Consider the following 17492-nt stretch of genomic DNA (forward strand, 5'->3'; position numbering starts at 1 on the left):
CCCTGTTAGATCTCTTGTATATTCTGCAATTTAGTTCTTTATGGAATATTTTAGCTTCATGGTGGGGGAAGTGTTTTCAGAGTCACTTTTTAATAGACATAAATATTCCAGCTATTACATTTTTGAGATATCAGTAAGACAAGATCATCTGTTAATACTATTCATACAGGCTCAAAAGCATGTTGTAAACAGTGATTCAAAATGTCTGGTTTCTGTACTGATACAGACAGGGAAATATTTATTTTTAGTGTAAAATTCAGTAAGAGATGAAAGGTATGTACATTACAAAATAACACTCTTAGAGAAGCGATCTAGCAAAGACCTGGGTTTTCATAGTATTAATTTTACAAGCAGCACATTAAAATACTTGAAAAATATTATGTTCTTGCAAATGTGTTCTCTCATGAATGCTCTAAATATGTGTAATGCTTGTTTTAGTAAATTATTACATTTAAATTTTCAGTCTTATATGTTAAACTTTTTACATTCAGGGAAACTGAACCACTTTGGAATATGACAAGAGAGATTTTTTTTTTTGATACATGTGCCTCACTGAGAAAATGAGAACTTTAAATTATTAATTCCAGACAACCCTTTTGCATGAAAATTATGCACTGTTCATTCCTAAATTTATCTGAAACACTGAACCTTTGGGGAGATGTTTTTGGAACTGCCTGTCTGCAGAATGACCTCAAAAGAAGCTTGTTACTTAACTGGCTAGTATATTTTTTTACACACATCTTAAAGCACTGGAGTGGATGTAATGGTGGAAAAGATTTTACATATGGCCATTTTGTTGTGCTCTGACTTCCATTCACAGAATCATAGAATCATCTAGGTAGGAAAAGACCCTGAAGATCATCTAGTCCAACCATTAACCTAGCACTGACAGTTCCCAACTACACCAGATCCCTCAGCGCTATGTCAACCCAACTCTTGAGCACCTCCAGGGATGGGGACTCCACCACTGCCCTGGGCAGCCCAGTCCAACACCTAACAACCCCTTCTGGAAAGAAATACTTCCTGACATCTAGTATAAACCTGCCCTGGTGCAACTTGATGCCATTAACTCTTGTCCTGTCACTTACTACTAGGTTAAAGAGACTCATCCCCAGCTCTCTGCACCCTCCTTTCAGGTAGCTGTAGAGGGCGATGAGGTCTCCCCTCAGCCTCCTCTTCTCCGGACTAAACACCCCCAGTTCCCTCAGCCGCTCCTTGTAAGACCCGTGCTTCAGACCCTGCACCAGCTCCGTTGCCCTTCTCTGGACACGCTCGAGTCATTCAATGTCCTTTTTGTAGTGAGGGGCCCAAAACTGAACACAGGAATCGAGGGGCAGCCTCACCAGTGCCGAGTACAGGGGTCAGATCCCTTCCCTGTCCCTGCTGGCCACGCTAGTGCTGACACAAGCCAGGATGCCATTGGCCTTCTTGGCCCCCTGGGCACACTGCTGGCTCGTGTTCAGCCGGCTGTCAATCAACACCCCCAGGTCCCTCTCTGACTGGCAGCTCTCCAGCCACTCCTCCCCAAGCCTGTAGCGCTGCTGGGGGTTGTTGTGGCCCAAGGGCAGCCCCCGGCATTTGGCCTCATTGAAACTCCTCCAGTTGGCCTCAGCCCATGGCTCCAGCCTGTCCAGGTCTCTCTGTAGAGCAATTTCTGTTCATCAGAACAGAAATAAGAGAAGGAGGAGGCCTTTGCACTAAGATGTAAGCAGCTTTGTCATAGTCATAGATGAGTTTGTAACTTTGCTTTTCAGAATTGTTGCAATGGCAATCATCCCAGCAAAGTCAAGTTGGCTCATAGTAATAAAATTGGCTAAGGTGGCTACTTTGATGGTCATTGTTCAAGGCACTCACAGTTTACTCAGCATAGAAGATCTAATATTGTCAATCCATTCCCGTGGCCATTTTGCCTTTGTGGGATTGTTGGATCTTTCTTAGTCCTTGCAAACAGCAGAGTTATCCTCACAAGCTTTGCTTAAGTTTGGGCAATAAATATACTTGAGGTTCAGTTTCTTGTGAATGCCATTCACTTTGTCCTTCTCATATCCCTGCCTTCAAGGTATTTTGGTCCTTGTTATTGTATCTTCCTGACATTTCTAGCATGCACAATTTGGTCTGTTTCCCATTGACATGAAGTAGGTTTGAGAATCAGCAAATCCCAAACTATTATTGTTCATGTTTGATACTAAATTAGAGTATAAAATAATTTGTGTATCTGAAGTAGTCACAAAAGCAAGCATATGGCTTTCAAAGAACTGCAAACCAGCACCCTTCCTCTTGGTTGTTTCATAATTCCCTGTATGAAAAAGGTGCAGTAAGTGCATGAAAAATATGATGCGGATTTTACATGTACTGAAGTCAGTTCAAAGTTGTGGTTTCTGTAGCATCTATAGCTGTGCCACGTTTCCTGTCCGTACTAAGGTGTAAGGGCTAGCATCTCTACAGTAAGACTGAGTTTAGATATGTATGTATGGTGGTAGCTTCTGACATGTTCCACATTGTCGGATTTTAACATTCATTACTTCTGTGTCAAGTTTTCAGATATACAGCAGTCACAGTCTTTATCTTTAAAATAAATACTTTCATGCAAGGCAGCTAAAGGGGGGGCCACCTACCATTGGAGTTGGGAGGCAGACAGAAATGAGAAGGCATCTCAGGCTGGTTAAAAATACTGAATGGAATGTTTCACAATGCAGTGCCTTCTCATATGAGTTAACAGCCAGAAATCTTGTTGGTTTTCTTTCATGGTTTCCTCAGTCAGATGATTCCAGGCTGGAAATGACTGGTGCTTCTTGCTGTTTCTGCTATTTTGTTCCACCTTGTCAATGTCCTGGGCTACCAGAAGGAGTAGCCTCCAACTGCAGTGAGTTTGCATGTGGCAGAGCAAAGTAATGAAAAATTACAATATTTGGCAAGCAGGGAGATAAATCTTGCTATAGTCTGCTAGTTCTTTTTGTTCTTAAATAAAAAAAAAAAAGTAGAGGAGAGCAAAGAGAGACGTTCTTTCTAAGTAATAAACTTTCTCTTTTGTTCTATTACATCTTTTTTTTTTAGAAAAATAAAATCCTCTGTGATTATTCTTTAGCAGATGGGAAAGAATGTTGCGATTATGTGGGAGATGGCGTTGCATTATTTTAAAATTAGTGTTGGAAGCTTCCTATGATTTGATTTTAATTAAATACTGCATCTCAGCCGTGCTTTTTACTCATCAGACCAGTTCTCTGTTCACATTAGAGTTCTAGAACCTTTAAAGAGCCTAAACCCCACATCTGCCTTCAGCCTTACGTGTTTCTCTGGGGTAGTAAAACATATGTTTCATGTGTTACCACTAAACTGTTAATGTTGATATTCCAATGATTGTCCTTTGCTCTTGAAGTGGATCTTTTCAGTCAGGTAGATAACTGTTGTGGTTGTAGGACATAAAAATAACTTCTTAAAGTTTAATAAAAGGAGGAGGTGACTGTTTCTCTGAAATATATAGCAACTATTTTTTAATGTCCTTGGTGCTTTTAGAAGTTTAACGGTGGTGGTCTCTATTCTGTTGTGTTTAAAATTTGGAATATATTGCTATGTTAGTTTATAAATTTACTTCTGAAGTTTCTGATGGATATATCTGAAGTTAGCTACCTATGTGTAATTGTGTGACTTTAAAAACAAACAAACTAACCCAAATCCTTTAATTAAGATGCTAGGTAAGTTAAAATTTGCTTTACAGAAACTTACTGTGAATAGTGAGAACAGTGGATACAACACATGCTGCTAGAAGGAATTTTGTTCTTTAAACATGCTAAAGCATCAGGTAGAAATTGTTTTATGATGTTAGTAGTAGTTTTTTCAGTGTACTGTAATCTAGGGATTTTAGGGTACTGATCCTCCTGTGATACATAAACAGCCATGCCAGTTATCATGGCGGTGTTTTGTTTGAAGAGAAAGTTTTGATTTAATTCAGATAGTTTGTTCTGCCAGAGAAATCTGACTTCTGCAGGGAGTATTGGATACTTAGAGATTTAACTTCTTCTTTTGACTAAAAAAGCTGTCTTTAATTTGCTGTTAACAGTATGCAGTCATTGTAGTGTTCAGCAAAATCTAGACTCACCTTTGTATTTGTTGAGCTCTGTGTAATAGCAACCCACTTGTGATATGTTTAGGAATAACATTTATTAGCCAATTCTTTCTACTTGTTCTTGGACAGCTTGAAATCAAATGAGAAATGGTTTCTCTGTTCTTTCAAAATATTTTGTGATATCATTGTCTCTACATCTTTTAAAGTATTTTCTTGCTATTCTCCTTAAAGCATAATTCTTGAGCCCTTTTTTTGGCCTGGTACATACCTACTTTCACCTAAATCACTAAATGTATTCATGTGTTAAAGTGGTTACAAGCACCAAGGCTGCAGAAGGTTAACTCTGTACAGAGCAAGAGCCATAGGTTTTTACAGATAATTTGCCCAGTGTGCCTGGCAGGGGTGCTCATGTGGAGCTATACAATAAAGTCAGTGCAAAGTACTTTAAAAAAGGGGGAAGAATGGACTTTTTTCGTAATGCAAAGTTTAATTATATACCATTGAGTAAATTAGCATATCAAGAATAACTTTATGGATTCTAAAATACAAATTTTAATTCAAGAACACAGATCAGTGTATTTTGTGTGATACAGAGCTACCAAGTTTGGGCTGCTTTAGTAAGACATCCTTTTAAATTCTGACAAAAAATGTTGGTGTGCTTGAAAAAGACACTTGAAAAATGAGTAATGTGTACTGATAAGTTGGCGTGCCTGTCCTTAGGAAAGTCTTCAAGTGTTTTGGTGGTGGTTTTCTTTATGAAGCACAGTAGCATACCATCTTTTTAGGGAAAAAGAAGTCCTTACAAAATCTGAACAGTATCACAGTCCGAAAAACGTCTTATCTCAGAAATGAAATCCATCTTTGATGGAGGCAGGGTAGGAGGAAACAGGCAGCTTTAATTATTCTCATGCTGTTAAAATATTAACAATTTTCACTTCAAATGTGATTCTGTTGTCTTTTAAGATGGTCCAGCTGAATCATCTGTTACAAATGGAGGCACTGCTACCGTCACAGCGCTGAATGATGACCTGGATATCTTCGGTCCAATGATCTCTAATCCTTTACCAGCAGCTGCTGTACCTCCTGCTCAGGTAAAATTTATTTAGTTATATGTGTGCATAAATATGTGTGTGCGCGTGCCTGTTTTCCTCCAGGGAATTGTTCATTCACACAGAAGGAATACTTTATTCTCAGCACTTATGGCTGGAGACTCTTTAGCTGTAATGGCTATATTTTTCTCATCTCTTCAAGCTTTTGTACTGCTTGGATATAGAATTAGGAGATAGTTTGGTCTTTCCTTCTGATTCCCCCTTGTTATCCAGCTAAGTTGGATTCTGTCTTACCCTGGTCATGGTAGTCATGTTTTCTTTCAATTTATATTCTTTTGTCTTGTTCTTTTTTTAGTAGGTATTGCTGAATATATTTTTAATTTATCTTCTCAGGTTATTGGGCTTTGAGTCATATTTTTTAAGACCTCACATTGCTTTGTGATGCTGATATTTAGGAAAGGCTACAGCAGATGTTTCTGTCTTAAGAGCTGATAAATTGGGGGTTTCAAGCTTTATACTCAAACTCAAGAATGGATATCAAGAAAATATAATACTGCTACCTGGTCTGATCTGTCTTTTATTTCATCTTGGGGCTCGTATGCCTCTCTTTCCTCAAGGAAGGGTAACATACTGCCTGCACCTGGCCCGCTCCCTTTCTTATAGCCATGATAATTTGAAAGCGACCCCATTGCCATGCCTATTGTAGCTGAGAAAGGCAGCTTTTGGACACACAAAGAAACTGCTTAAGGCTGCAGGTCTCTTAAATTAGCTGTCAGCCTCAAAGAACAAGGTGATGAACGTGGCTGGTGCAGATCAGAATGCACATGTGCAGGTTCCCTTACACAGACTGGCTTCTGAGGGGGAGCCTTTGGAGGAATACTCAGCTAATCTCCCCATCTGTGGGGTCATTTTAAGGTAATTTAGCATCTTATTTTTATGGAAGGCTTTCTGTGTCATTCAGCTGAACCAGACAGAACTGTGTGTGTTCTTGAATTTATGGTTTGGGACCTGTGATCTGTACATTTCTCTTTATCCAGTAGTTTTCATAATATACTAAATGGAAGGGATGATGATGGAAAGGAATTTTGATTGAACTGAGATATTGTAATTTTCTTTCCAAATGTTCTGTTGATCAATGTGGTCACCTCAAAGCATATCTGTGTGGTTCAGCAGATTTGACTGTAATTTTTATTCTTTGTCCTTTAGTCTCCCTTTCCCTACTTGTCGCTTGACTTTGTGCAACATGCTAGGTATGGTTTTAGAGACTGAAACTACATTTCTTTTAAACACAAAACTAGATAGAACAAGCTTCCCACCATGCCTTAAGCCACCCATAAATGGTGAGGGAAATGAGCTGTATACATACATTTAGGTTTGGATGTGTTAGCTGAAATTGCAAAGGAAAAGTGTTGGTGTAGTTTTCTTGTCTCTTGTGGAAGTCTCTGTTCAAAGTACCAGAAAGAACAGTGTTGGAATGCTTGTTGTCTGCTATTCTACAACCTTATGTCAAAATTGATCTAGATGAACCTACCTGTAGAGCTAGCTGTAAAAAGCAGTAGCCCCTTTCCAGCTTCACTGAGTTTTTTAATGTATCCGATTTGGGTGTAGATTGAGAAATCTAGAATAGTGAAGTTTCCACTTGGCCCCAAAATAAATGGGCCAGTGGTAGTACCACATGTAATGGATAGGGTTGAATTCTGGGTTTCCCCCTTTCCTGTCTTTCTGAAGCTGGAAGTGACTTCTGCATGTAGTTACTGTCTGCTCAGGAGAAAAGAGCAGCCTGAGAAACAAGAGAAAAGCCTTTTCTTGTTTCTGTTCTGGGAACAAGTGATGTAACCTGCTGGTTAAAGAAGTGATTTAACTGTAGAATACAGGAAATCCAAAAGAAGGCTAAATATTTAAAAGTGAGAAAAATCAAAGTGAAGGGTGATCCCCTGGGTGGTGATGATTGGTGATTGGTTAAATAATGGAGTAGCTGCTAAAGCATATTGAATTATATGTATTAGCAATTAAAGACCATAGATCATTTAAAGTGCATTTCTATGATAAAGATTTGGTTACTGGTTCTTCTGTGAGACATGTTTTGAAATGTAGTTTAGCTTTTCTTGCTCTAGTTTCTATATCGAGTATGACACTTACTAAATGGATTGAAAAGTGGTAGAACCGATAATACTATTCTCAGTATTTGGTAAGTATCACTTTGTTTGTATGCTAGAAAGCATGAATGTATTTTACTTGCTGTTAACAAAGCAGTCCAAATTTTTAGTGACATTTTGTTTTTTCTGAGTGCCCTAATGAGGAGTAGCAAACAAAACTTTTATCAAACACATGATCCTTATGGCATATTGCAAGATTTAATTCTTCGCGCTCTTCCATTTTCAGTCAGTAATCTCAAAGAAAGTGTAATATAATCAGATAGTTTCCCCAGGTAAGAGACGGGGACATGGTCAGGTAGCAGAAGATGGGTTTCTGATGCTGATTACATGGGTTGTTTGGTAAACTGTGGCAAAGGGAATATTCTGTTTTGCTTTAGAATTAACAAGGCCTTGCAGGCCTTGCATTTCAGGTCAGTGGTGTTTAGTCTGGGAACTGATGATGTTGAAGGTACCTCTCATTTGGTAGTGATATGAGTGTTTTTTAAGAACTTCCACCTTGTAATACAGATAAAAGTTGTTTGGGATTCAGAGAAGAGTCAGGAGAATATTGTAGACTGGAAAGGCGGCTTCATAAGGAGACATTTTAAGGACTCTTGTCTGATTTCTTGAAGTAAAAAAGTGCCGTGATGATGTGCAATTATTTTCTGCAAGACTACAAATAGAAAAGTGAGCGTAAGCTAGAACTCACTCCAGCAGCTGAGCAATCCTAACATTCAGTTCCTATGTTTGGAATTGGAAAATTTAGAGTAGGAATCCATGGCCAATTCTTAAGTTGAAATGAGTAGCTCTTGTTTGAATGTCTATTAACAGAATGCATTGAAGTGAAAAAAAATAACTAGAAGAATGGATCAAGTGTGGGATAGTGTGGCTTGCTTTCTCACTCAGAGATATTTACCATGATGTTCTGCATAGTAGGTGCTTCTGAGATACCACAGTGGGATTTGTGAACATCGACAGGGAAGTGAATTCAATGGTGCTCCTCAAACTGATTTGTAGAAGCAATGTATGACCGTAGATTTTTCACAGGATTGCTTTTCTTTTCCAGCTTAACCTGAAAGACGGCATTTACTGCTAAATGCGCCTTTTTATGGCACTGTGGAGCACAGAAATGTCTGTTTGAATGTTTTATTATGAGACTGAAACAACATGATGTCTGCAAAACTTAGGATTTATGACCATTGACATAGTCAAGACATGATTTTCAAGTGAACACAAAAGCATTTGTTTTTCCTTTTTCAAATGTGACTTGAGCGTTAAGGATCATGTGCACTTTTATTCTGCTTTCAGATATGTGTCTTTATTATAGCTTTCAAAACCACTGTTTCTTCCTACTAGTCTGTCTAGCTGGATGCTAATGAAAGCTGTTGAATTTGTAAAGGACTGGTAAAGAACAATGTCTGAATGAATAATTTTTCCTAGAATTTTGCCTCTTAGCAAACTCAGGGGTTTAAGAAGAGTTAACTTAACCAGTTCTTAATGTAAAGTTAGGTAAAAGGCATATACTATAAATTCTCCCATTATGGGTTATTTATGGACAGAAAAAAGGAAAAAAATACATTTTGTATGTGTAGTAATGCTTTTTCATGTGAGGTGAGCATAGTTAATTTATAGCTATTAAAACAGTTTTTTTGTTGTCAGACATTGTACAGGAACTGAGCAAAGGTCTATCATTCTTAGCTATACTTAAAAAGATTTTCCTAAATTGTTTTAGCCAGATTTTAATTTAAGATTTTGTATAGATATGTTTTCCAGCAAAAGTGTGATCTTCATTCTTCACTGAAAATTGTAGGGAGAGGGAGAAAGGGAGAATTGTTATGTATTAAGTTTGAAAGTATTAATTCACTGAAGCATTTAATGTAAGTCTTTCTCCAAGCAGGATACTGAAATCCAGTCAACCATTTTTGGATTTTTTTGTGTGTGCCTGATTTGAATTGTATTGGGAGCTAAGAATTGATTCAGTGGCTACAAAAATACGGTTTTATAGAGATGATATATGTTCTTCACGATTCATGCCTGACAAACTTCAATGTAAGTAGTATGTTTTAGATAACTAGATGTTCTTAAATACTTATTTTCCCCTGAGGCCAGATGTGTGTACCTAGCATGGTTGCCATAGATCATCAAAGAAGCTTCACTTGTTAACAAATTGTGGTGCTGATAATGTGTCAAATCCACAGTTTTTATGAAAAAATGGGATGCGTCAGAAGGTTCCTTTATTGTGAATGTTATTTAAGCAGAGTCTTACTGGAGAACTATTTAGTCCTATTCTAATATGATCAGTTGAATTGTTTGTAGTTTCTGCTTATGTTTATTTTACCCCTCTCTAAATTTTGAAGTATATGAAAGCCAACGTTTTCATTCCTTCATTTGGGTCAGGGCAATCCCAAACATGGATACAGACTGGGCAGTGAAAGAAGCCCTGCGGAGAAGGACTTGAGGGTATTAGTGGATAGAAAACTGACGGTGAGCCAGCAATGTGTGCTCACAGCCCAGAAAGCCAGCTGTGTCCTGGGCTGCATCAAGAGAAGTGTGGCCAGCAGGTCAAGGGAGGGGATTCTCCCCCTCTACTCCGCTCTTGTGAGACCCCACCTGGAGTACTGTGTCCAGCTCTGGGGCCCCGAACACAAGAAGGACATGGACCTGCTTGAGTGAGTCCAGAGGAGGCCCACGAAGATGATCAGGGGGCTGGAGCATCTCCCCTGTAAGAACAGGCTGAGAGAGTTGGGGTTGTTCAGCCTGGAGAAGAGAAGGCTCTGGGGAGACCTTATAACTGAAAGAGGGTCGATTTAGATTAAATAGAAAGAAGGAATTTTCTACAATGAGGGTGGTGAGACACTGGCACAGGTTGCCCAGAGAAGCTGTGGCTGCCCCCTCCCTGGCAGTGTTCAAGGCCAGGCTGGACGGGGCTTTGAGCAACCTGCTCTAGTGGAAGGTGTCCCTGCCCATGTCAGGGGGTTGGAACTAGATGATCTTTAAGGTTCCTTCCGACCCAAACCATTCTACAGGTCTATGATTTATCCTCTCTTTGGAGCTGGAAATGCCTTAGGTGGAGCACAGTGGAAGTGCAGGCATCATACCTCAGAACCAGAAGGGACCAGATGGACAGAGTCTAGAGGAGAGGAAGAATATTTTAAGTTTTAGAGAAGGGAAATCTGAAGAAAGAGTTAGAAAAGAGAGTCCAGTGGGGATAAATGTCTTCAAGCCTAAGAAGGTTGATTGCAAATAAAAGTCTGCATTGTTTGCTGTAAGTACTGGACATACAATAAGAAATAAATTTGAATTTTTAATCTTATTGTAGGGATAATTATGTTATTGTGTACCACCTGAGACATCTGACATCTTAATCTGACTTTTTCAGGTGTTGCTGGTAATTCCTTAAAGCAAGAGAACGGATGAGATTTCTTAGTGGTGTTGTTCGATTCCATGAACTGTATATAGTTGAGTGCCTGTTTCCTTATCAGTTATTACCAGGAAATAACAGTTGATGTTTTTTAGTGGAACTGTCTAGATGCCTAAAAACAAAATACACAAAATCAAAACCAGAAAGAGTTGAAATAACCAGCAAGTCCATTGATAGTGCAAAGATAAAAAGGATAAAAATTGTCCCCAGAATTTAAGACCCTAGTAGTGTACTGCCTTACTTGCTTGCATAAGAGTGATGGTGTACTAGGCTGTATTTTCCCTGCTTCCCTGGAATGCAGACAGCTTTTCCAGTCAGCAGGGAGAAACTGAAAATGTTATGTGGGACCATTATTTATCACCATTTAAATGAGAAACAGCAGAGGCCTGACTTTTCTACAGCCCATCCCTGCTTACTTACAGGATACCAGCCAGTGCCAGAGACCTGCAGGTAGCAGGAAAGTGCATGCATGCCATTTTCTCTTCTGCAGTCCTTCGCTCAACTGCACGGGTCCCACCATCCACTTCCCTCTTCCATTTCCACTGCTGCCGCCTCTCTTTGGGTTTGCAGGTGTCAGAGCGCAGCTGTCCCTCCCAGGGCAGAGGCTTTGACCCAGACAGAACTTCGGATGTTGGATGCAGCCCTGCAAGCTGCAGGCTGTGGGGAGTGCATGGAGCCTCTCCCTGAGGCCACAAGAGATGGTCGTCTTCCCTGCAGGAGGTGTGCTCTTCTTCAAGAGCTGTGTCACCAGGTGGAGGAGTTCTGGCAGGAAGCAATCAGGCTGTGCAGCATCAGAGAGGATGAGAGACAGACAGGATCTTCTCAGAGACACAGCAGCTTCAAGAGCCCCGGACCCCGACTGCAGTGGAGACACAGGCAGAGTCTGTTCCTGTCAGGGTGGTAAGTGCAAGCTCTGGGGAAGGCACAGAATGGAAGTTGGTGACTTCTGGCACCAGCTCCAGCTGAAGACTTGCAACTACAGAACTGTTTCATGGTGCTCAGAGCTGAAGAGGTGCTTTCAAGGGAAGCACCTGAGGCAACCGATACTGAGCCGTATAAGGCCACCAGGATAAAGTGGCAAGTGGTAATCGTGGGCAACTGCCTGCTGTGGGGGACAGAAGCACCCATCTGCTGACTTGACCTGTTGTCTAGAGAATTTTGCTACCTGCTAGGGGCTTGGGTCTGGGATGTTGTGAAGGGAGCGCTAAAGCTTGTCCATCGCTCTGTGACCCCTTGCTGTGGGCATGTGGGCACTGCCAGGGATAATCTGGAGGGAAGAGTTGACTACAGAGCTTGGGGGGTGGTTAGTAAGGGGCACAGGGGCCCAGGTGGTGTGGTCCTGAATCATGCCAGTGGAAGGAAAGAGCGTAAAGAGGAGAGCACTGATGCTACATGTCAGCAATTGCTTGCAGAGCTGGTGATGGCAAGAGGGTTTTAGTTTCTCTGACTGTGGGACCCTGATTGAGGATTAGCATCTGCTTGCGAGAAATGGGATCCACCACAGCAAGCAGGGCAAAGCCGTGTTTGCCAGCAGGATGGCCACCCTGGTAAGGCAGGCTTTAAACTAGGGACAGTAAGGAATTTACCAGCAGCCCTGTGGGGAAGTGACGGACAGGGTCAGGCAAAGGGCCTGCAGTGATATGAACAAAAAGGAATGCAAAAATCAACAAAACAGGTCTTAAGTAATGTCACCTCAGGCATTTGCATGTAAGCAAGGAAGTGCCTGTAAGGCACCATTACGGGAAAAGCTACCAGACCCCTTTGGGGGAATGAGCATGGTGGGATGTCTGTACACTAATGCATGCAGCATGGGGAACCACCGTGAGAAACTGGAGGTCTGTGTGCTGTTGCAGGGCTACGGTCTCGTTGGGATCATGGAGATGTGGTGAGAAGGCTCCAATGACTGGAGCCTGCAGTGGAGGGACACACAAAAAGAGATCCTTCCTCTTTAGGAAGGACAGACTGGGAAGACAAGTAGGTGGAGTCGTCCTTGATGTGAGAGAATAGCTGGAACGTGCAGAGCTGTGCCTGGGAATGGGCAGTGAGACAGCTGAGAGCTTATGGGTAAGGACTTCAGAGCAGACAGGTATGGGTAACCTTGCATTGGGTGTCTGCTGTAGGCTGCCTGACCAGGAAGAATAAGCAGATGAGGACTTCTGCAGACAGCTAGGAGCAGCCTCACACTAACAGGCCCTGGTCCTCATGGGGGACTTCAGCCACCCCAGTACCCCAGTATAGCACAGCAGGACATAAGGGATCCAGGAGGTTCGTGGAGAGCATCAACAACAACTTCCTGACCCAGGTGACAGAGGAGCCAATGAAGAGGGGTGCTCTGCTCAACCTTATACTTGCAAACAAGAATGGGCTCATTGGGGATGTGAAGGCTGAAGGCAGCCTTGGCTGCAGTGACCATGAGATGGTGGAGTTGAGGACCCTGAGAGAAGGGAGCAAGGCAAAAAGCAAGTTCACAACCCTGGACTTCAGGAAAACAGGCTTTGGCCTCTTCAGGGATCTGCTTGAAAGAATCCAAGGGGATAAGGCCCTGAAGGGAAGAGGGACTCAAGAAAGCTGTTTGATATTCAAGGATCCCCACCTCCAGGCTCAAGAGCGATCTGTCCCACTGAGCAGGAAGTCAGGCAAAAGATGCCAGGAGGCCTGCATGGATAAAAAATATGCTCCAGCCAAACTCAAACACAAAAAGCAAGCCTACAGAAGGTAGAAGCAGGGAGAGGTAACCTGGAAGGAATACAGACACCCTATCCAGGCATGCAGGGGTGGACTTAGGAAAGCCAAAGCCCAACCAGAGTGGAATCTGGTGAAGGATATCAAAGGCAACAGAAGGACTTATAAGTACATAGGTAACAAAAGGAAGAGTGGGGAAAATGTGGCCCCATTGCTGAAAGGGGTAGTCATCCTGGTGACAACAGGACACATAAATGTAGAGCTGAGGTACTAAATGCTGCCTTCGCCTCAGTCTTTACTAGCAAGATCAGCATTCCGGAATCCCAGGCCCCAGAGACTGACTAGGCGGAAAGGCTGGAGCATGGAAGATGTGCCCTTGGTGGAAGAGATTTGGATCTTAAGCAAACTGGATATAGATCATGACCCTGATGGGATGCACCCACAGATGCACAGGGAGCTGGCTGAGGTCTTCATGAGGTCACTCTTGATAATCTTTGAGTGATTGTGGTGACTGGGAGAGGTGCCTGAGGATTGGAGGAAAGCAAATGTCACTCTGATCTTCAATAAGGACCAGAAGGAGGACCCAGGGATCTATAGGCCAGTCAGGCTCCCCTCGATCTCTGGGGTGCTGTGTGTCCAGTTCTGGGCTCCCCAGTATAAGAGAGACATGGACATACTGGAGAGAGTCCAACGAAGGGCCATTAAGATGATGGACTGGAGCATCTCTTCTATGAGGAGAGGCTGAGAGCTGGCGCTGTTCAGCCTGGAGGCTCAGGGGGATCTCATCAATGTTTTTAAGTACCTGATGGGAGGGCCCAAAGAGGATGGAGCCAGGCTCCTTCCCGTGGAGCCCGGTGACAGGACCGCAGACAATGGACAGAGGCCATCTGGACTGCTACAACTGTCAGACCAACTTAAAATGCTGAGGATGTCATGATCTTTATCTGATGTTTTGCAGTCTTTGGGGAATTAAAGCCAAAATTAAAACCCTGATTTTTAGTCTCGTGCATTAATCTAAACTTCTTGTCAGCCACATGCTATTTGTGTAGTCAGACAGCAAGTGTGAAGTGATGGATTCAGCTGCCATATTTGTGGTCCTGACACATCTGCCCAGTATTTCACAGTGAAAACTTCCTTTGGATAGGTATTAATTTTTACAGGTAGTACATAAGCTATCAATGATAAAAAATATTTATGTTTAAACATGAAGCATATTGGACATGAATTCCAGTAGTTCTGAAAAATTCTGTTACAATAACATGAAACCGCTTGGCAGTATGTTCCCTATGAACACCCGATGAGTGTTTAGTTTTGGTATAATGACTGAGAGCACTAAGTGTAGCTTTTCTTAAAGGAAAACTATATTAATTTATGCTTAAAATATACTTTTACAGGGGTCTTGGTTAGTATGAGAATGTTAGATACGTGAAAATCATGTCAATGTTGGTTTGTTTTTGTTTTTTTTTTTTTTCACTTGAATGCCACCTGCTGTTTTCTTGCCATGTATTTTGCATTACCTTCCATTTATTTAGCTGATGAACACTTTAGGGAGTGCTTGTTCAGTGCTTTGGCTTCTCTCAGAATCTTCCAACTGAATAAAGAGACGTTAAATGAACATTTAATCTCACGATGTAAACATAATAGATGATCAGTCCTCCAGGTCTTTGGCTCTCCTTTCTCTTCTGTGCACACATGCAGTGATTTGTTTTATTGTGTTATATAGTAACAGTAGTTGTATAGTAACAATATGTTGTTTGTTAGATAGTTACACTTTTTCATAGATCTGGAGACATTCCAAACTGTGGTTCATCCCAGATGAGAAGAGATTTTTCTGACGCTATTATTTATTAAAAAAAAACCCACCACAATAACAAACCCAGACGTGTCTGCTCATCTCCCTTCTAGAGAAAAGCAAACCCCTTCCTTACTGCAGTACAAGCAGCAGCAGAGACGAAGCCGTCTCTGTGAACTCGCTTCCACTGCTTATGCGTGCTCCTCCGCTCCGCTGAGCACGGCTGTCGTACAGAGGCTGTCTCAGGCAGGTGCCGTGGTAGGAAGACCATGTCACTATGGAATAATTCAGTAGTGGGCTTGCCTGGGTATATGCATGGTAAAACAAATATGGCTATTTCAGATGGGCCTCTACCTGAATGTATTACTAAATCCAACTCCTGTATTTTCAGACTGGTTATGCCACGCTGACAGAGTTCTCTCAAACGGAGAGGGCTTCCTACTGCTTTGCAATCAGAATTTTTTGTCAGTAATAAGCAAGAGGCAGTAGCTTTTATAATATGTGTGTAAGGAAGATTATAGTTTATGTGTACATTGGCCAGAGAGAAGGCGTCACAGGAGTTGAACAATTCCAGGTCTTGTTCTATCTGCTTTTCCTCTGTAGTTGCCATCACTCTACCTTTTGTTGCTTACTAAAGTCTCACGACCTTGGCCCAAATCAGCTGTTGTAAAAATGCAGGGGGTTCAGTTGCCACCAAGTTCCCATTTCTTACTCTTTTTCTCTTTCCTTTCCACAGTAGTTTTGGAGACTTTTCACCGTCAACCATATGAATCTGTACTCCTTTCTCCTGATGGTTTCTGGCCAATTTAGTTGGTAACAGAATTGTTTTGCAGTGTTCTTTCCCCTCTGATTTACAACAGAGCTTTTTAGCTTTTCAAGAGCTGCTTAGCAGTTCTGGTGTCAGATATCTTTTCTGAAGCTGCATATTGAATGTTTCTATTGTGGTGTTTATACAAATCCAGCGTGACCATAGTCAATTTTTCAGGGCCTAGTCAGCAGCCTGCCAGCCAAACCAGGAAAAGTTTGGAGGTGGTTGTTTTAAGCAACAACAGAGGTATGTTACTATCGATGACTTCTTGCCTGTCTGATAATCTTTGGTACAGACAGACCTGGTTGCAAATCCAGTCCGCTCGTGGCGGTAGTGCAAGGAGGATTTTCCTTCTGTGTAGGAAAGAGTTGAAACTCGCACGTGCTGTGGGATTAAGCAGGTGTATGCTAAGCAATTGGGTATCATTTAGCTGGCCTAAAATAAGGCCACAATTCAGGTATGCATTGCAATCCTGGCTCTTTTTCAATGCATGTACAGTTGATCTATATTAAAAGTTCCCACCGGTAACAGGATGACTTGTGTAATTTAAGAAATAGAACAAGACTGCAGCGTGTTGACTAGTTAACTGAGCAAGCCCCCATATGGAACTGTATGTGTATGAGCAGCAAAATAACAGCACTGAAAGACACCTGGATGTCATTTGTTCACAAAACATTTTGGTGCAAGAGCAACAAAAAGCCTGACAGCCTGTATTTCGTTTTTTCAGCCCTAGACTGCAGTAAGCTTTAGATAAATTATGCTTTCTCAGTTAACAAAACGTACTTAAAGAATTCTAAGCCAATTATAAACAGCATATTTCGGAAATGTTACTACTTTAAGTAGATGAACTGAAATTCTACTTTTGCTTTTTCTCCAGAAGTACTGTTCATGTTCGTTGTGGTAGTATATTCCAAAGCACTTAATCTTTTATTTTAGCTCTTCTCTAATCTATTCTGCCTATGAGAGGATTAATGAGATGTGAATTGTAATCTCCTCATTGATTTCCTAATTATTTTTCATAATCTAACTACAGATCATGGTTTATGCTTCTCACTGGTGAAAAATGTAGGAGCAACAGGAATGAATAATCTGTGTGTGTATGCCCTGGAGCTGGTGGGGGGTTTAGTTATGTGTGTTTTGTAACCTCTGTCTGGTCTTCCTCCCATATTGTACATATTGGTTTCTTGTCTTTGGTCATACCACATCTTTTTAAATCCTCATTTACTTAAGGTTAATTTCTGTAAATTAACTGGATTTTATTTGGTTCAGGAGTGAAGATGTGCAGTAAATATTTAACATCTTTTGCTGGTTTCATTCAGGAGTCTGTCTTGACCTTTGTTTCCCAGAGCACTTCCACTAAACCAGCAGCTGCCACCTTGTCTGCGGCATCTGGGGATCTTGATCTATTCACTGAGCAAACAACAAAATCTGAAGAGTCGGCAAAGAAACAACTCTCCAAAGACTCCATCTTATCACTGTATGGCACAGGAACCATGCAGCAGCAAAATGCTCCGGGTAAATAATTTTGTCAAGGTTTCTGTG

At 41.4% G+C, this 17492-nt stretch overlaps 1 protein-coding gene across 1 annotated transcript in view; it reads left to right on the plus strand.

The window, feature by feature from the left end:
- Positions 1–17492, plus strand: part of SMAP1 (small ArfGAP 1) — a 73808-nt gene that overhangs the window by 51360 nt on the left and 4956 nt on the right. The window contains exons 7-8 of the mRNA XM_026845131.1: positions 5027–5154; positions 17297–17465. Coding sequence (XP_026700932.1) covers positions 5027–5154; positions 17297–17465 — 297 coding nt within the window. The remainder of the gene's footprint in view (positions 1–5026; positions 5155–17296; positions 17466–17492) is intronic.

The sequence above is a fragment of the Athene cunicularia genome (genome assembly GCF_003259725.1).
Source record: "Athene cunicularia isolate RWA chromosome 3 unlocalized genomic scaffold, athCun1 chr3_part1, whole genome shotgun sequence".
Taxonomy (NCBI): Eukaryota; Metazoa; Chordata; class Aves; order Strigiformes; family Strigidae; genus Athene; species Athene cunicularia.